We start from the raw sequence: 20,823 nt of genomic DNA, 5'->3' as shown, positions 1-20,823 counted from the left end.
CTAACCTAGAATAGCACTTTCTAGTACAAGGTTGATGGCCTCTATAAAGAATTAAAGCAAACTCACAGGAGGACTCTTTATCTAAAATAAAATAGTAAGTGCTCGAGATTACTCTTGAGTGACACATGCAAATGAGCTCTGTTGAGGCTGTTATATACTCATCATTATATTCACGTCATTGTTTAAATAATACATATTGGACGGAGAGTCAGGAGGCAGTGCTCTAGTTTTCCTCCAGTTATGTTCTCTGGTGCTTGTACCTGCACATGCTCAAGAGGTCAGAGGACATCAGTGTCCTGCTCTATCACCCTCTACTTTATTCTTGTGAGACACAGTCTGTCTCTGAGTCTGGAGCTGTGCCAGCAGCATGCAAACCCCAGGGATCCTCTTGTGTCTATCCCCTGCAGTTCTGGGGTTACCTGTGCATATAGCTACCTCTCACTATTCACACAGGTACTGGGAATTTGAACTCAGTTCTTCATGCTTTGCCCAGCAAGCACTTTTCCTTACTGAGCCCATTCCCAGCCCCTGCACTCACATTTTCCTAGTTGACATGTTCTTAGTTATGAGAGTTAGTGGAGAGAAACCAGCTTGGGATCCTAGCACATAGTGAATAGACTTGATTATCTATTCGACTCAATGCTTGTCACTTTTGTCCTCTGTTTTGTCTGGAGACAGCATCCCAATCCTTCCTCTCCTCTTTAATTCTATTTCTTGGACTAAATGAAGTTGGTGTCTGGTGGGGTGTGTGTGAAAAGTATTGTGGTAAGCCAGGAGTGGACCTGTTAACTACTTTATTCTCCAATCCTATATTTAACCTCTTCTTTAACTGGCCTTCTCAACCACACAGTACTTCCAGATCCTGGCCTGTTCTGGGTTTATAGATTTGCACTGGCTTGCTTCTTGCTGGAATCCTACTCTGAAGGTATTTCAAGCTTTCCATGGTGTGTGGTAAAATCAGTTTACTCCTCTACTGCTCTCTGGTTTTGTCAGATGTGCTAAACCTGCTGTTTGCTATGTCCCTCTCCATTCTTTTTTTCTTACAGTTTATACTTAAAATAATTTCCACATTGTCATTAAGTTTTGTGAGGGAAAGGAGATAGATATATGGAATCAACATGTCATATAACTGGACTCTGCACTTCCTCACTGTTAACGTAGAGTTACTCTATTACCTAGATTATTTGGAGTGGCTAGGAGCGCCATTTAAAAAGCACTTTTGGGGTTGGGAATCATAGCTGGTAGAGCATGTGTCGAACAATAGACTTCTAGGTTCAGTCCCCAGTGTGCCCCCAACCCCCAAAATGGAGAGTGGTGGTGTCTTTCAAGCTTTATGGTACAGGTAGGTGGGTTTTTTTTTCCCATTTAGTGTTAGTTAAAGGTAAATTAGTAATTTGCTCCAAATTAGTATCAAGACTTCCACAAACTCTTGATTTGTTTGACAAAGTTTAGTACAATATGTTGAAGGGAAAAGTGAACAAAGAATTGATCATTGGATTTGTTGACAGTGGATATGTGAGACTGTGTGATTGACATGGGGAGGGGCCTGTCTTTAATCCGAGCTCCAAAGTCTGGAGGGGAGAGGGGAGGGGAGAGAAGAGGGAGGGGAGGAGGAGGAAGAGGAGGATCAGGATTAATCTTATTTCACATGGAAGTTTTACACTTCTTTAGAATGACTAAATGTCAGGGAGCTCTGACACAGTGAGGAAGAGCAATTTAGAAGAGGAAAAGAGGTTGAAGGCAGCTAGCAGTGGAGGGAACGTTTTGTGTTTGTCTTCTGCCTGTAAGTGAGCTTTGGGGATTAATTTAGAGAATTTTTTTCTAATTTTTTTTTTACTCAGTGAACCAGTATTTAGCACTAGACTTTTGATCTCCTCAGTTTTCTAGTATTTTTATAATAGTGGGTAGCAAAACTACCAATAAACAGAAGAATTGGCACGTATAATTACATAGTCCATACATCTTTTGAATAAACTTTTCTGTGTAGAATAAGCTTATGCTTTGAAAGATAAAGCCTCAAAGTGTTCTGCTATTGATATTTCCCAGAAAGGACAGAAAGCGTTTTCTATATGATTTGAATAAATTGTACAAAAGGCTTTAATTTTTTTCCTTTTCTTTCTTTTTTTGACGGTTTTACCATGTAGCCTTGACTGGCTTAGAGTGTACTGTGAGTCTGGAACTTATAGAGATCTGCCTGCCTCTGCTTCCTGAGTGCTGGGCCTGGTCTACAGAGCAAATTCCAGAACAGCCAGTGCTATACAGAGAAATCCTGTCGAAAAACAAAACAAAGCAGAACAGTTGATTTCTGACCTCACTGAAATTGAAATTGTGGTGGCTCAGCTAGGCAGGCCTTGAGTTATCTGTGTTACAATCTTCTCATCTGTCAGTCACAAGCTGTCTTTACAAGGGCTCTATGAAATGAGGTGTTCGGATAGGGGTAAAGCATGTGGACACGTCTGGGTGCACAGTAGTACGCTCACCTTGCTAGCATTGCTGTGAGACGACTCCATTTACTGTGCTTGGGATGTGCCAAAGCATCGTGTGCTGGAGGTGTGGTGTCTTGTTGTCTGGTGGCGGGATGAAGTTTTAGAACTTTTAAGAGGTGTGGCCTCTTAAGGGTCTTTGGGTCATTGAAGATAGAGATTAATGTAGTTCTCCTATGATTCAGGTTAGTTCTTATGAGAACGTTGCTATAAAAAGACCAACACAGGCCCTGCCTTGCCCTCTGGCTTCCTATGTCATCATGTGCTCTTTCCCTGTTACATGTGCTCTGACACAGTACCATCTGTCATGCTTTGATGCGCCAGTGTCCTCACCCTGGCTGAGCAGATGCCAGTGCCTAGTTTCTGCAACTCCAGAACTATGAGCTTCATAAACTCTTAAAAATGGAAGTTCCTGTTCCCGTGCATTTCCTAAAGCAGCAGCAACAGTGGCACTGCCACATTTAAATATCCAACAGTGGGGTACGTCGTACGCCTGCCACAATGCTTTCCTTTTGTATGATACATAAAATAACCATGCATCCTGACAGTGACTCAGGTTTTCGGAAGTAGTATTTTATTAATGCTAATATCTTCACATGTCTCGAAGTGTAGTAGTAAGTTTGTAGGAAACAGTATCTTACAGGTAATGCATAATTTCTTAAAGGTTTTAACATTTAAACTTGGTCATGAAGTAGTCTGAGACCCCTGGATTAAAAAGAATGTATAGGGGCTGGGGATTTAGCTCAGTGGTAGAGCGCTTGCCTAGGAAGCGCAAGGCCCTGGGTTCGGTCCCCAGCTCCGAAAAAAAGAACAAAAAAAAAAAAAAAAAAAAAAAAAAAAGAATGTATAGGCATCTAGGCAGTAGCATTGTAAAATTTAGTTCCTTTTTGAGTTTATTTTTACTTTTTGGCTTTTGACCCTATAAAATGACAGCTTTTTACTTAGAAGAGCAGTTAGCAGTATTACATGGTGAAACTATTATATTTGACCAAAATCTAATATGTTTTACTAAATTGAATAGTCTTAGTATACACACACACACACACACACACACACACACACACACACACACACACTCTTATATTTAAGAATTCTTGAAGGCAAAGCTTTGAACAAATTTTCTGTGTGTAGTGAAAAAGATTTGAATTTTGTACAAAAAGAAAAGATAATGAAATTTGAGATTACTGAGAAACACTTTACAATTTGATATCTCATGAAATTGGAAATACTGTAAATAGCTTAATAAAACTAATAATCAGCTGAACACTTAAAATCAGTGGTGAGTGGTGAGTAAGAATAGATTATAAGTACATATTTTGAACTTGTACTATGTTAGCTGCAGTGGCTCATAAAGGTTGACATGGCATTGCTGTGCCCAGGAATGTAGGAGTGAGCCATGCAGATTTCAGGGGTAGGAGCATGCATCCTACCAGTTTTCATTTTTTTACCAGAATAAGGTCCGTAGACAAAGGCAGTGTTGTCTTAGTCTTCTGCAGAGCTGTTCTAGCTTGAGAGTAATTTTTCAAGGGCATTTGAATTTCACCAGAAAGTTAGATTATGGTAGTGGTAGCTTTGACATAGGAATGTATTTTTTCATTATTACTAAATAAATTATTTGAAGTTGCCATAGTTTTCCTTCTGTTTTTTATTTTTAATTAAATTATTTTATTTAATATGTATGAGTTTTTGGCCATATATGTCTATGCGTCATGTGCATGCCTGATACCCACAGCCAGAAGAGGACATCAAGTCCAGTAGGATTGGATGTACAGTAGGTTGTGATACACCACGTGGGTGCTGGGAATCAAAACCAGGTCCTCTGGAAGAGCAGCCAGTGTCTTCATCACTAACCCATCTCATCTGCCCAGCCTCAATAAGTTTCTTTTTTTTTTAATTTAAAATTTTAGATTTTATTTGTTTTATGTGCGTGCCTGCATGTATGTCTGTGTACCATGTGTATGTAGGCACCTACAGAGGCCTTAAGGTGATGATGGATTTCCTGGAGCTGGTGCTATAGGTAGTTGTGAGTTATGTGGTGCGGTGCTGGGAAGTGAGCCCAGGTCCTCTGCAGGAGCAGCAGGTGCTTTTAGCCACCGAGCCCTCTCTCCAACATGACTTTTTCTATACTCTTTAATTTTATAGGAATAAAAATTTAAGCTTTGATCAGAACAAAGCAAAGATGTTTGTTACTTAGAATCTATTACAGGTACATTTGATTATACAACAGGTTTTTCAACTCTAGCTTGTTATATTAATTATCTGTTGGCAGGTAATCTATTATTGCCATATTAATTGGATATTAATCTATCTATGGTACATTGTTACAAAACTCCCACAGTTTCTGTGTGACAAGAGTTTGGCTTACCCAGGTAGTTCTATGAAACTGTGAGTCTTTTCTGGACTGAGAACAGTGTGTGGGCTGCTCGACCGCAGAGTTTGTAGTTTGTGCTGCACTCTTGAGTCCTCAGCTCTACTACACGGGGCTTTGATAGAGCTACTTGAGGTTCTCTTGGCTGGCTGTCTCCAGAGTGGGTGGTCCTGGACAGAACAAGGAGAAAAACATCCTATCTTATCATCTGTCTTCCCAGGCTGTCCCCTGGCGTCTTTGCAATATTCAGTTGCCTACACCAGCCTGCTGTCTGTAGTACTAGAGAGGCCTACACACAAGCGCTCCTACCAGGAAGCAAGGATCATCAGAGACTATATACCACACCTCTTACAAGAAATAAAACAAACAAAAAAATCAACTAAAGACACAGACAAAAATTAGAAATATATGGGAATAGTCAGAACAATTTAAGGTCAAAAATAAGTTTGTTTTAGGAAATAAAATCCTGCTCCCAGTCATGAACTATTTATTATCTTTCCCAAAGAAATGTTGGTTGCAAAGTGAATGATACTTAGCTATACTTGGGCAAACCACTTTAATAACCTTTCTGAGTCTCATATCTATATTTGGTTAAATGGAGTCATATACTTAAGAGAGACTTGTAAGTTTCTCTTAAAATAGTAAATTATAATACTCATCTGATGGTAGGCATTCAGTAAATATAAGTATTTTTACTTTTATAATTTTTAATTGGAATCTTCATGGACAGCTTGACTGAATTTATTTTCATCCAAAAGACATACCTCTAGGAGTGTTGGTTAGGGTATTTCCAGAAAGGGTTAAGTAAACAGGGCAAACCCATCATGACAGTTGGTATCACCATTATATGGGCTGGGGCTTTGGACTGAATAAAAGGAGAGAGAAGAGGAAGCTGCCTGAGAAACAACATATATCCATCCCTGACTGCTTTCTGACTGTGAATGTCATAAGACCACCTACTTCCTATTCCTGGTGCTGTGCCTTCCCACTAGATGAACTCTCACCTTAGCCTCGTTCCCTCTTTAAATTGCTTTTGTCACAGCAAGCAAAAAAGTAACAAAATTAGTACACAGAGTGTAATTATTGCCTCGCTAAGGTTGACTATGTGAGTTGTTGGTGAGGAGTTATTTGTGTGAGAAATATGCAAGTGTTTAGAACTATGGACCAGAGACAAACCCTCTATGTGGAGCTCTATGCTGGAAGGGGAGCTTACTGGGCCATTTGGGGAGGAGTTTAGAAAATCAGAAACTTAGGAAAAATGAGGACAGTTGGAGGGCTTACAGGTTTCAGAAGGGAACAAGATTCTGTCGGGGAGATGTTTAGAGGCCATTCATGTTATATGCTGGCAAAGAGCTGTTTACAATCTGCCTGAGTTCTGGTAAATTAGGCAAGACTTGAGACAGAGTAATAATCTAATTTGTTTGGTAGAGGAAGTGTGAAGACAGGCTAGCATTGAGCAGTGGTGCGGTCACTGCTTACTACTCTCAACCTGGTTGATAGAGAAAGTAGCAAGTGGAACTGAAAGATCTGAGAATATTTGGTGAAAGGAGCATGATTGGGCTTCAAGCTGAAAGCAAGGAGACTGCATAGAAAATGTGTACAGCACAGTGAAGGAGAGACCTTGCGCTTTGCACTGGGACAATAGAAAAGGTGTCTTGAAAGCAAGACTACACCCATCAAAGGCTCCAATTTATGAGTACAAATACTGTTTCTATGAGTGTTTTGCTTACATGTATGTATTCAAATCTTCAGATAAATATGTTTCAATCTGAAATATCCACAGATGTCAGGAAGTTAGTAAGGGGCCATGGAGAGGGCTTTCAAGGGAGTTGCCTCAGCCTCTTTTCTATTTCTGTGAAGAGACACCATGACCAAGGCAGCCTGTGGAAATAGCATTTAACTGGGTCTTGCTTATAGTTGCAGAGGGTGAGTCTATGACCGTCATGGTGGGGAGCATGGCAGCACATGCCCACTTGGGCATGGTGCTGGAGCAGTAGCTGAGGGCTTACAAGCTCATTAACATACATCAGGCAGAGAGGAGGGGATAGGAGAGGAAGGGAGGGAAGGAGGGAGGGAGAAACGGAGGGATGGGGAATATGAGTGAAATAGAATATTATGGGCCTGGCATGGCCCACCCCCATTGATATCAGCTTTTAACAAGACCACTGAGTCCTTCCCCAAACAGTTCGCTCTGCTGAGATCAAGCATTCAAATGTATGAACTTTTGGGAGACGTTTCTCATTCAAACTACTGTGTGAGGGAGATAGAATGCAGCCATATTAAAGCTTAAAGGGGAGTAGTGGAACAAGGAGGGTTAATTGGGGTAGAGGAGGGAATAAAAATAAGATAACAATAAAGACTTCAAAAAAGTCATATGGAAACCTAATATACAAGTTTCCATATATAATATTATATATTCCATATTATATATTTATATATATACATATATATTACACATACATATAAACACATTGAAAAAGAGTTAAAATGGAGTTATCCTATAAGAGAATAATAGTGTCCCTACTAGGTGCCACAGGCTAACAAATAAAAATCCAGTGTCTTTTGTCATTGTTGGCAGGTGAGGTCCCATGGACCCCTAGACATTGCAAACTATTGCTGAAGACATATTTTCTGTCTCTGTCTCTCTGTCTGCCTTTGTCTGCCTGCCTCTCCCCCCCCCCCCCTCATTTTTTGAGAGAGAATTTCCCTCTGTAGCCCCGGGTGTCCTAGAACTTACTCTGTAGACTATGCTGGTCTTGAACTCTGAGATTTGCCTACTTCTGCCTCCTCAGTGCTGGGATTAAAGGCTGTGCCACCACTGCTCAGTGATACTACATTCTTAAGTCAAGAACATGCAGAAAATCAAGCTAATGATGGAAGGTACTGTGTATTCTACTGTAGGAGAAAAGTAGCCATCAATCTCACATAGCTGTGAAGCCTGTCCAATAACAACTGGCCTGGCAAGCCATGCCTACTGAGGCAGTAGAGGTATGAACATCATAGAAGTAACCATCTGCTGTCTGATTGAATCTAAATTCTACTCCACAAGATAAAACTCATACTTGGCACCATTATTGGGCCAAGAACCTATGGCTAGAAAAGCTATAGGCTCTAGAGGAGAGCCTTCTACTATGCTGCTAACTGGACACAGGATACAGCTGACTCCTGGTGACTTACCGTTATACCCATGGATAAGTGCATCTCTCAAGTCTTATCAGAACAGCTTTTATGTTCAGTACATGGTGATTAACAGAGAGGCTCACAACTGGCCTCGTATATATAGACTAGGAGGCCAGGGAATGCTCAGCCCTATGTGGGATGTCTTTGTGATATCTTCTCCCAAGGCTCATGGATGACTGTGGAAGAATAGATGGAAAGAGTGTGGGAGCCAGAGGTAGTGGATAACTACAAAGAAACAGTGTCTCCAGACATAGTGACGTAGCTGTATGTATGAACTCACAGTGGTTGTGGCAACATGCACAAAATCTGTGCAAGCTTAAACCACACCAACTCCCAGCATGGGGAGGGGAGTCTGGCACATAATCCTACTCCTAGGTGTGGAACAATTGTTAGCTTCTGGGGGAAGGAAAGACACTTTTGTTTTAATAGTGGAGCCACTGATAAATTGACCGCACTCCAGTGGAACACCATGTATCCAGGACTGTATGGGCAGCACACATTGAACTTGTTGAGTAAAAATTACAACATCGGGGCTGGGGATTTAGCTCAGTGGTAGAGCGCTTGCCTAGGAAGCACAAGGCCCTGGGTTCGGTCCCCAGCTCCGAAAAAAAGACCAAAAAAAAAAAAAAAATTACAACATCAAAAAAGTGGGTCTGTAGGGAAGAGGATGTCAATCTGGGAGGAACTTGGGGAAGGGAGGGTAAATATTATTAAAATACATTGTACAAAGTTCTCCAAAAACAAAAGAAAACAATAACCCAAAATACAAATTCATTTAAAAGGAGAGACTAAATTGAGAATGCCATTGAGGAGACCCTGTGTACGAGGCCAGTTGTGAGCCTCCACGGTGATCACCATGTACTGAACATAAAAGCTGTTCTGATAAGACTTGAGAGATGCATTTATCCATGGGTATAATGGTAAGTCACCAGGAGTCAGCTGTATCCTGTGTCCAGTTAGCAGAAGAGGGCCTGTGACTCCTCTATGCCCTTCTCAATTGCCAAGGGAAGTATTTTCCCAGGTCTACGGAAGGTACCATAGCTGTGGTAGAAAGGGGGCCAGCCAGATTACAACTGGAGCTGACAGCAGAACTTGGCAGCGCTGCGCATGGAGTGCTGGTTTGCATGCACGCAGAATGTTAGACATAGGGGCTTAGAGAGGCTTCTACCAAGATTCCAGACAGCCATAGGAGCTGGGCCTCCTGTGGCAGGGTGCTGTGAGAGGTCATCTTATAAAATTGTAAAGGTGAAATGTAAGTTGTAGTGTTATATCACAGAAATGAGAAAAAATGACTTACAGTTATTGACTGGTATTTGTGTCTATCATATCTTTAGCTCTAACACATATGTAAAACTATCTCCTAAATCAATGATTCTCAGACATACTTATTTTCAGATGTTTTGGCTTCTAAAAACTGTTGGTAGCTTTTTCTTTTCTTTTCTCTTCCTTCCTTCCTTCCTTCCTTCCTTCCTTCCTTCCTTCATCTTGTCTGTCCATTTATATTTATTTGTTTTTGTGTGTGTACATGTGTTTAGAGACCAGAGATTGATGTCAGGTGTCTTTTCCTATTCTTCCTCATTGTATTTTTTGAGGTAGGTGTCTCACTGAATCTGGTCCTGATGGATTCTGAAAGATTGGCTGAACAACAAATACCCAGAATCCTCCTGGTGTCTGTCTCCACGGTGCTAGGATTGCAGGTGTGCATTGCTGTGCAGGGCATTTTTATGTGAGTTCTGGGTGACTGGACTCAGGTTTTAGGACTTGTGGAGCAAGTACTTGCCAACTGGGCTATCTCCCCAGTCTCTCCATTTTTCATTCTCACCAACACTGTACATTCCTGCTAGCAGTTGCCACCAACAGTATACACTTTGTCTACATTTTTACCAAGAACAGCTGTTGCTGTTGTTATAGTAACACTGTCTTGCTGTGGCTTTGTTTTGTAGCCCTTTTGCAGTGAATGTTGTTAGCGTCTGCTTATGTGGCTGTCAGCTCTTTGTATCTCTTATTTGAAGATATACATCTATCTTCAAGTCCTTTGAATCAGCATGGCTTTTTTTGGGGGGGTGGGAGGTGGTGGTGGTGGTGATGGTGGTGGTGGTGGTGCGAAGTGGTGTCTGGTCATAGTAGGAATCAAACCCTGTCTTATTCATGCTAGGCAAATGCTCTGCACGGAAGTTATACATCCAGTACATTCTTGAAAATGCTTGCATTAGCTTTCATAAGAGACACTCATTTGTGAGTTTCTGTGGGTGTTTTCTTTTGCTTGTTCTTTTTGTTCTTCCCTCTCTCCTCCCCTCCCCACCTCTCCTTCCCTTCCTTTCTTTCCCTTCTTTCTCTTCTTTCCTCCTTTCCCTCTCTTTCTCCCTCCCTCCTTCCTCCTCCTTCCATCTTTCTTTTCTTCTTTCCTTCCTTCTGTATGGGTTTTCCCCCAGCATCTATCTCTATGTGTCACATGCATGCCTAGTGCCAACAGAGGCCAGAAGAGGGCATTGGATCCCCGGGGACCCAATTACAGACTGTTGTAGACTTCTGTGAGGAGCTGGAAACTGTTCTGGTAAGCAGCCAGTGTTGTTTACTGCTGAGTCATCTCTTCAGTCTCTTGTAATGTTTTCAGCTTTGACATAGTAATACTGGCTGGGAAATGTTCTTGTTATTTTTCTCCCTTTAGTTTTGTAAATATTTGAGGAGGTTTAATATTGATTCAACTTTCTTACTCATTATATATCTATTCCAATTTTCTGTTTCTTCATGATTTAATATTGGTAGGTGTTATACATTTCCTGGAATTTATCTGGTTTACTCCCCCGGTCAGTACGATTGTTTGCAGTGTCTCCACCCCTGTAGCCCCTTTATTGCTATAGAACCTGTGGCAGTGCCCTCCCTTCCATTTATGGTTTTATTAACTTCAGTTTTCTTGTCCAGGTAGCTAAAGATTTGCTAGTTTTGTTGATATTGTCAAAGAAGTGTCTTTGTTTTCCTTGGGTTTTCTCTTGTTTTTCTGTTCTGTGTCATTGGTTTACTCTAATAATTGCATTTCTTTCTGGGAGCCTTGGATTTAGTTTGTTCCTTTTTTTTTTATTGGATATATTTCTTTATTTACATTTCAAATGTTATTCCCTTTCCCAGTTTCCAGTCCATAAACCCCCTATCCCCTCCCCCTCCCCCGTGAGAGTGTTCCCCCCTCCATCCACCTCCCCTTAACACCCCCTGACATTTCTCTGCACTGGGGGTCCAACCTTGGCAGGACCAAGGTCTTCCCCTTCCGCTGGCCCAGGTTTGTTCTTTTCTTTATAGTTCCTCAGATTACAAAGTCAAGTTCCTGGCTTGAGCTTTCTTAGCTATTATAGGCATAAATTTCCCTCTTTGCAACTACTCTCACTGTGACTCATAAATTTGTCTTTCCTTTGTTTTTTTAAAGATTTATTTGTTATATATATGAATACACCGTAGCTGTCTTCAACACACCAGAAAAGGGCATCATATCCTAATACCCCATTACAGATGGTTGTGAGCCACCATGTGGTTGCTCGGAATTGAACTCAGGACCTCTGGAAGAGCAGTCAGTGCCCTTAACTGCTGAGCCATCTCCTCAGCCCAGTGTTTTCCTTTTTTTTTTTTTTTAAATTTACTTTATTATTTGTTTGATCTATGAGTTGTTTAAGGGAACATTGTTCAATTTCTACATTTTATGAATTTTGCAGTTTTATTAATTTTTTGATTTCTATTTTCATTATGATTAAAGAAAATACTTTGTGTACCATGTTTTAACATCTGTTGTGTCTGAGTTTGCCACATGAATAACACATGCGCTACATTGGACCCTTGAGACACTTCAAAGAGGGACAATAGAAGCTGTGCAGATAGCTCTGAAGGACACTGGGCACTTGTCCAGTAGATACTCAGTCAACATAAACCAGAGTCTGCAAGTGAACTGGTCCTCTCATCCTTTGGTGTATATGGCTAGCAATTTCTAGTTTTCAAGGACCCAGGAAAGAAACTCAAATAACTCTTCTCCTTCCTCCCAAGCCCCTCTCTTTTCTACACATTTGGGAGGCATCATTGCGCAGGCATAGTTGACTATGTATATTTCGGCGGTAGAACTTATTTCCAACACTTGCCCTCCCCAGAGGTTTGGAACTAGGACTGAAAGTTTAAAATACCAGTCATTCATTATTTCCATTGACTAATGTTCCTCCTGAAGCTGGTGAGATTTTCCTCTAAGTCCTCCACCTTGAGAGATCTCAGTATGTAAAGGACAACACATGGCAAAGGGTTCAGGAATGCTGACTCAGTACTACACACATAAAGACCAGATACACGTTTTTATTATACCTCAGAAGGGACTCATTCCGTACAGTGAATCTTACTGGATATTTCTGCACTTAAATGTGACATTAAGGTTTTTGAATAGGTAAGTTTTTTTTTAAACTTTAAAACATTAAAGTAAATAAAGATGAATTAATCTAAGAATTTAAAATGTTTTTGTTTTGTCCGAGATTTCTTTTTCTATATATAGTTTGGCTCAGATAGATGTGGAATAACAGACTGATTATTAGAGAAAAGCAAGTATATAATTATACTTATAATGTGCTAGATGTGAATACTCTTTAAAGAGAGCAGGCGACCATGAAGGCTTATTTCTTCCTTTCAGTATTCGTATGCTTGAAAAGTGTGGGCAGGTGGTTCTGGGGAAGCGTGATTTTGCTTGCCAGGAGACATTTAGCAGTATCACTGCTGGGAGGTGAGGATTGATGCTGGTGTCTCTAGATGCCACTAGGGATGCTGAGAACTCCTCCTCTTAAATTATTTAGTCCCAAATGTCAATTATATTAAGCTTGAAGAACTCTGTCATATACCACTTTGGGAATTGGCAGTAGTTAGCTGGTTTAGTTAAAGTCGCTAAGATTATGACTAGTTCTTCAGCCCTGGAATCTTATCCACTTGGTGGGTTAAATGTTTTGATTTATATAAAGAAAAGAGACTCTCTTCTCTTTAAATTGTTGTGCTTAAAAAAAAATTAAAATTTATTTTATGTATGGGAGTACTCTGTCTTCAGACACACCAGAAGAGGGCACCAGATCTCATGAGAGATGGCTGTGAGCCACCATGTAGTTGCTGGGAATTGAACCCAGGGGCTCTGGAAGAGCAGCTAGTACTCTTAACTGCTGAGCCGTCTCTCTAGCCCTGTGGTCTTTTGCTTTCTAAGACATTTCATTCATTCATTCATTCATTCATTCATTCATTCATTCATTCATTCATTTGAGGGGAAGAGAAGCATGTGCCACAGTTCACTTACTGAAGTCAGGGGACAGTCAGGGAGTTGATTCTCTTCTACCACCATGTGGGTCTTGGAGTTTGAACTCAGGTCATCTGGTTTGACAGTAGCAGCATTTTTACCTGCTGAGCCATCTCTCTGACCTGAGAAATGCTTCTTATTCCTGTTTCCCACCTACATGCTGAGAAAGTACACTTTAACTATTCAAATTACCTAAATGTGTAGTTAGCTAATCTATAAAAATCTAATAACATCTTTGTTTTTGTTTTTGTTTTTTAATAGTCCTAAGCTTTTCAGAGTTTCATTGATTAAGATTTATATCTAAAATAGAAGGATTTCTGGGCATAGGTATGGCGGCTCAAGCCTCGTGTCCTTGCACTCAGGAGACCAAGCCAGAGTTGCTGTGACTTCTAGGCCAGCTCAGCCTACAGAGGTTTTCTAGTGTTTCACGTTTTACTATATAGGTCCAGTGTTTAAATTTAGGATGTTTTTATTATTACACTGTATTTATTTAGTGTGCATATGCAGGCATGTGGAGCTCAGAGAATAACTTTTGGGAGTTGGTTCTCTCCCAAACCCAGGTCATTCACTGGGCTTGGGAACATATTTCTGTCCGCAGATCCAGTCTCACACCAGGGCATTTGTCTTAGTCCAGAGGTCTTCATTTTCCCATGTCCTTTCATTTTAAAGTGTATAAATGAGCAATCACCCTATAGATTACACAACACTGATGGATTATCAAAGTTACTTGAAATACTGACTAAATTCCTTATTTAGAAAACTAAATATAGTTACTGAATAATGAGAAAGAATTGTTCAGCCAATGCTTTCAGCATAACTTTAACTCGTGATTTCATGTGTTGTTTTTCTTTCTTTCTGACAGGCATTCAAGGATATGCTGTATTCAGCTCAGGACCAGGCACCTTCTGTGGAAGGTAAGTTGAATTATCTTAGTCACAGATTAGGTTTATTTTTTCTTTTCTTTTCTTTTTTTTCTTTTTGGAGCTGGGGACCGAACCTGGGACCTTGTGCTTGCTAGGCAAGCGCTCTACCACTGAGCTAAATCCCCAACCCCTGGTTTATTTTTTTTAAGGAAAAATATTTTAAGTACCAGGCTATGAAATAAATACTGTAATTTGCTCTAATATATATATATATATATATATATATATATATATATATATATATATATATATCCTTTTGGTTTTGGATTTATTTATTTAAGTAGTTTAGTATTTTAGTTTTTGTTTGTCTGCTTCACACCCAACCTTGTGATGGATCTTGGATTATATTCTTGAATCATGTGCTATTGTTTGGATATGAAGTGCCTTCCATAGGTTCCTATATAAAGGCTTGATCCTAGCTGGTGACACTAGTGTAGAAATAAAAAGTTCTGACAACTTATAGAGATAGACTGGGATCTATTTGGAGCAAGCAAATCACTGGGAATGCGCCCTAGGATGACAGGCCTTGTATAGTCTGTCAGTGTTCTGCCGAGAGCTGAGCCGCTGCTCACATGCTACCTGCCACGATCCACGGCCCAGAAACAACAGAGCCATGGACTGAAGCCTCAGAGACTGAGCCAAAGGAAATCGTTCTTCCTTTTAAATTGGCACATTAACCAAACAAACCAAAAACCCAATAAACACGTCATCTTGGCACCGTAAATCATACTGTTTAGTCCAATGTTTTCTCTGAAGCCTTCTTCCCTCAGTGTTTATATCCCTCCATCCAGTCTTAGTTTACAATTAGTTAGGCAATACAACTTTTCTGTTCATACAGTACATGAAGTTTAATAACAAAGTTTAAGACAGGGTTTTAGCTTCAACATTTTTTTAAATTTATATATCACAGTGGTGGGGCATACCATTGTATGCTTAAACAGAGATCCCTGTGTGGGTTCCAGGGATTGAACTATGGTTGTCGGACTTGGCAGCAAGTATCTTCACCTGCTGAGCCATTTCACCAGCCCCTAAGCTTTGAGAAAATATTTGGTGAAATAGATGACATCTAAAAAGTATTTCTGTCTTCATTCTCTTTCTGTGACACATGGGCCTTAAGTTTTAGTAGAGTTAAAAGCTTTGGTGCCAGAGAGGAATATTTTTATCTTAAAACTGGTGATTACCATTTATGCCTCACATTCAGCAAATGGGGAAGGGAGGGTCGGGTCTTAAAACAATAAAAAAAAAGATAGTCCTTTGTCCATACCTCACACCAGTTGAGATAGGATCTTGGGGGTGGGACACAGGTATTGCAGTGCTTGGGGTGGTATAGATTGTAAGCCATCTCCCGGTGGTTCTCGTGTGTGTGTGCGTGTGTGTGTGTGTGTGTGTGTAACGACCCTTGAGAACTTCTGCCATAAATGTTAAATACTTTTAGGTCAGTAAGGTTAATGCTAACCCTCCTTTAGACATTAATTAGCTAAAAGGTTAGTAGGTTTCTTAAGTTCATTGATAATTTGTTAATTTATTCATATAAGGACCAATGTATTTATTATTGGTTGATTGATTGAGACTGAGTCTCATATAGCACCTACTGGCTTCAAAGTCACCAGATAGCCAAAACTACCGTAAATTGGACCCTTCTACCTGTGCTTCCTGAACACTTGGATTATAAGTATGTGTCACAATGTCTGGTCATATAAAGAATGTTTTTTTAATAGTATCTAATGGACAATTAAAAATACTTAAATAATTATTGAAATAAATAATTACAATGCTCATTATGGATATAAGTAATGGCTGAGCTGTGTTATTTAGATATGTTATATGTTTGTAGCTTATTGTTAAGATTAAAGAACATTTATAAAATTTCTGTTTGTCTGTTTTCCAAATGCAATCTTTGAAGTCTGCAATCTAGAGCAGACTTTTAATAAATATTATAAGGAATTATATAACAGCAACTACAACAGATATTGAAAACAGTAAAAGCTTGGGAAATCTGAGTAAATTATGGTCTTTGGCTGATAATGATGTGCCGTTATTACTGATTGTGATGGAGTGTTGTTAAATAAGGCGTCCGTGTCAGGGAATGAGTGGAGGTATGTAGGGGCACTCTGTACACTCTTTGTCACTTTTTGGTAAATTCAAAACTACCCTAAAATGAAAATGTTATTTTAAAAGACAATAAATACCATAAGGTTCTATACAGTTGCTAGAAACTAAATGTAGATTCAACTCTAAGGTTTTCTAGACTCCCAAGGATAGGGCAGAAGAGAACATAATTTCCAAGTGCACATGAGAGAGCTAAGGAGTAAAGGTGCTCACCAGGCAAGCCAGACGACCTGAGTCTGGTTTCTTGAACCCATTAAGGTGAATGGAGAGAACAAAACAAGAGTTGTTCTCTGCTCTTCACACATGTGCTGTAGCATGTGCTTCTACACACATGTCATGCAAACATACAATATTAAATTTTTTAAATCTTAAATGTGCATGAGGTAGATACATATTTGTTCCTCAGGAAAGGTCAACTTTGAGCAAAAAATGAAAGAAGTTTCCTTTTGCCTCTATGAAGAATGCTTGGATTGTGTGGTGGGTAGGATCTCTTCCAGCAGTTTCACAGAAAGCTCGAGACACTGAGTTTAACAAGGTTGCTTCCTTTGATCCAAGAATGCAATATAAAAATTTATTACTATGACCTACAAGTCCCCTGCCTAGTTATATGTTGACTTCACTTCACATATTCTCCACTTGCTTGCTGGTTCCAGTTATGTTGCCTGCGTTTCTGTATCTAAACCTGGCAAAGCTTGTATTAGTGTTAGAGCTTTGTTCTCTACCTTTCTTGAACCACAGTTGTGTCCTCCTAGTGACCCTTTGATTATCCAACTTAAAATAACCATTCAGTTCTGTTATCTTACACCATCTGGTTTATTGCTTTCCATAACACTTGTCACTATCTAATATCTTGTAGATATTTTATTTCGTGGAAACAAGGTCTCAATATGCTGTTCAGGCTGCCTTTGAACTCAGAACCCTCCCATCTTAGCTGAGATTACAAGTATGGGCCACATGCCTATATTCAAAAAGAATAAAAGTCTTTTGAGATCAAGATTTTTTTAAACTGTTTTATATTTAGTATTCAAAATACACATGACCTTTATACATTTCCTTGAATCACGGATGAGTAGGAATACTTTACCTTCAATTTATATGAAGCCAAACTATTGTTATTGGGGGAAAAGGGCACACAAACCTAGTTTGCTTCTTTATGTAGTAATTGTTTGTGGCTTTGTTCTCCTTTAGAATATACCATCTCACCTGCTGGCTGGTCAGATGATCAGACATTTTGTTTGTTAGTGTTTTATAATGTTGACACTGTAATATCAGAAAATATTGTCTGATGTGACAACTAGCTTTCTTTAACATTAGTAAAACACATAAAACAAGATCCTAATTTTAAAGTTCTTATGTTTTTGTGACATTGCATTGCATTGATGCCCAAGGCATGACAGATTATTGAGACTATATTTTCTTTGCAGGACACTAAGTTTCTTTTGGGTTTATATATGTTTGGTATGTCTCCTTTCAGAGATATGTGAAATGTAGGTAAGGGTTTGAAATGTCACACGTGAATTGTTGGTTGGTTTTTTGTTTTGTTTTGTTTTTTTTTGCATTGTTTACTCAGTCTAGTTAAAAATTTAAATGACATTGAATTAAGATAGAATGGTGGCATTTCTTCACATTGTTTTGCAATGCATTCGTCTTGGTGGGAAACATACTTAGCCAACCTTAGGTACATACAGCTAGTTCATTTATAACTATACAACTTGATGTAAGGCACTGTTTACTAGATTAACCTTAGGTACATACAGCTAGTTCATTTATAACTATACAACTTGATGTAAGGCACTGTTTACTAGATTAACCTTAGGTATATACAGCTAGTTCATTTATAACTATACGACTTGATGTAAGGCACTGTTTACTAAATTAACTATTCTGTTTTTCTACCATTTTTACTTTTATCTCACCACTTTCCCTCCAGTCTTATTCATGGGGTTTTTTTTTTTTTTTTGGAACATTTCACTCTTGATTTGTTTATTTTCGATTAGTAGATGTGTTTCAGTTTCCCTAAGCTCCTTAGGATTGAGCTCTTACTGGTATTGAAGATAAAAGTATGCTTGTAAATAATTCATTCTGATTATCTGCTTGATTGATCAGAGTCCACTTTGGGCATTTTCTTGTGTCTTACTTCTGTCTCTAGATCTTTGTTGTTTTAACAGATGTAAGCCCTTTTTTCCTCTACAGATTGGAGTGCATTTCCAAATTCATGAAGTAGCTTCAGCATGTGTAGGATTACTATCAAGCCTGCATTTATGATATATTGCTTTTCATGATGTTTACAATCTAGTCTCTTAGTCTCTATTTCCTTTTATTCTTAGGTTGTCTTATTATCTCTGAAAATTATTTTTTTATAATTTTATGACCCAAAATAAAATTTTTGACATTTATAAAAGAATGCTGTGTTAATCCGCTGTCTTTTAAGCTGGCAGCTGCAAAGGGTAGCTGTTCCCTGGTGCTATGTTGTCATTATGTTTTCTCCGTCCCTGTGCTTGGGATGAGTTTGTTGTAGGAGAAGACTAAACCATGCAGTGGTAATGGAATGCCCAGGTTATTTCTAGCAACTTTGAGAACTATGAAGAAATAAATGACTAAGAGTTGGAAATTGAGATAGGAAGAGTCAAGCCATCTATTACTATTTCTTTAAGGATTAAAAAAAAAATCTTTCACTAACTTCTGTTAGAAAGGATATAACATCCTGATTGATACTCTGAGTCATGAAGTAGAATTTAGGGTATGTCTTATTTATCCTTATTTCCTGTTCATTTTGGAAAAGGATTACATGTTTATTTTATTTTCATTGTGAAGCGACAGCTTGTAGATGAAAATGATTATTCCCTAGAAAACTGGGCTTGTATGTTCTTTGAAGATGCCATCAACTTCAGTGTGTTTCAATAATAAAGTGCTTCCAAAGAACAAATAACATTATAGTGTTCCAGCAGAAGAAATATCTACTGTTTTGCAGAAAGTGAATTAGAGATAATTTAATGCACATTCTTAAACATTAGCTAATCATATAAATAGGTAACAGAATTCTATTATAAAAATAAATGCAACTAAGTAGACTATAGATGGGATGCAGGAGGAAATGAAATGTTTCCAATGCAGGTTTTTAATCTTGGTGATCCTGCAGAGGGAAGACTTTGAGGATAACATGCAGAGTCACTGTTAATCACGCAGTGCTGTTTTCTCACTTACAGGAACAGAACAGACAATGCGAAAGACATGTACTTGCATGTAGGACACTTAGAAAAATAGAGTGAGTGGATGGAATTTACTGTATGATAAAAATATTACAAGCACTGTTTGTTGGCCATCAATACAAAATTTATGTTAAAAAACAATCCAGAGCTGGCAAGATGGTCAGCAGGTGGTGCACAGCACTCATGAGCTGTTAGGTCTTCATGATCCATACAACTTACTACTAAGAGTTGTCCTCTAACCTCCGCATCATATATGCATGATATGTGCATATGCACATGTATACATACACAAACATACACCAAAAAATTAAAAAAAATTAAATCTTTTAAAAATCCAAATGCTGGCATTATCCTGAAAACTGTAGCAGTTATCATGGTTGGTATCAGTTCTCTATTTGGCAGACTTTAGAATCACCTGGGAGATGGGTATCTGGACATGTCTGTGGGGGCTGCTTTAATTACATTAACAGGTATAAGAAGCCCCATCTTTTGTTTGTTTTGTTACTGAAACAAGGCCTCACTGTGTAGCCCTGGCTGTCCTCACTATATAGATCAGGTTGGCCTTGAACTCGCAGAGATCTGTCTCTGCCTCCTGAGTGCTATAATGAAAGGCAAGCACCACCACAGCTGACAGAGAAGACTCAACTATGGACACAACCTGATCAGTACAAGTGAAGAAAGGGAACTGAGCCCTAGATTACTTGCATGTCACAAGTTACTCTTTGTTCCTGATTGTGCTTGTCATGTGACCAGCTCCCTCAAGCTCTCTTGGCCGTGACTTCCAGGCTATGCTAGACTGTAACCACCAGCAGATAGAATGAAAACTAAATTAAGCCCTTTCTCCTTTAAGCTATGTTTAAGTCAGAGTATTTTATCACAGTGATGGAAAAAGAAACTAAGACAGCAGGTTTATTTATAATTGTTATGATGTTTGAAATGTACTAAAACATTCTGACTTGTATTAATGCTTTACATCACATATTTATATTAAAAATCGACACACAAATGAAACCACAGACAATAGCTGATTATTTTTTGTCCTCTATTTTGATAGACTTAGGTACTTTTTGACCCCATGGGATGGAGAGATCTAATATTTAGAACTATCAGTAATAGGAAGACTAGGAAAAACTTGTTTAGATTCAGTTGTTTTCCTCAGTGTATTCTTAAGCATGTTCTCTATGGAGATGGCTGGGCTAGGTGGGTGTCTCTTGGCATAATTATTGTATTTTGACATGGGTAGCACACAGGTTGG

The 20,823-nt window shown here is 39.1% G+C and overlaps 1 protein-coding gene across 1 annotated transcript in view; it reads left to right on the top strand.

Moving 5' to 3' along the window:
* Positions 1-20,823, top strand: part of Xpr1 (xenotropic and polytropic retrovirus receptor 1) — a 139,317-nt gene that overhangs the window by 15,525 nt on the left and 102,969 nt on the right. Inside the window, 1 exon segment of the mRNA NM_001105992.1 lies at positions 14,190-14,241. Within this exon segment, the coding sequence (NP_001099462.1) occupies positions 14,190-14,241 (52 nt within the window).

Source organism: Rattus norvegicus, chromosome 13 (assembly GCF_021556685.1).
Source record: "Rattus norvegicus strain SHRSP/BbbUtx chromosome 13, alternate assembly SHRSP_T2T, whole genome shotgun sequence".
Taxonomy (NCBI): domain Eukaryota; kingdom Metazoa; phylum Chordata; class Mammalia; order Rodentia; family Muridae; genus Rattus; species Rattus norvegicus.
This window is presented reverse-complemented; position numbering and strand designations above follow the sequence as displayed.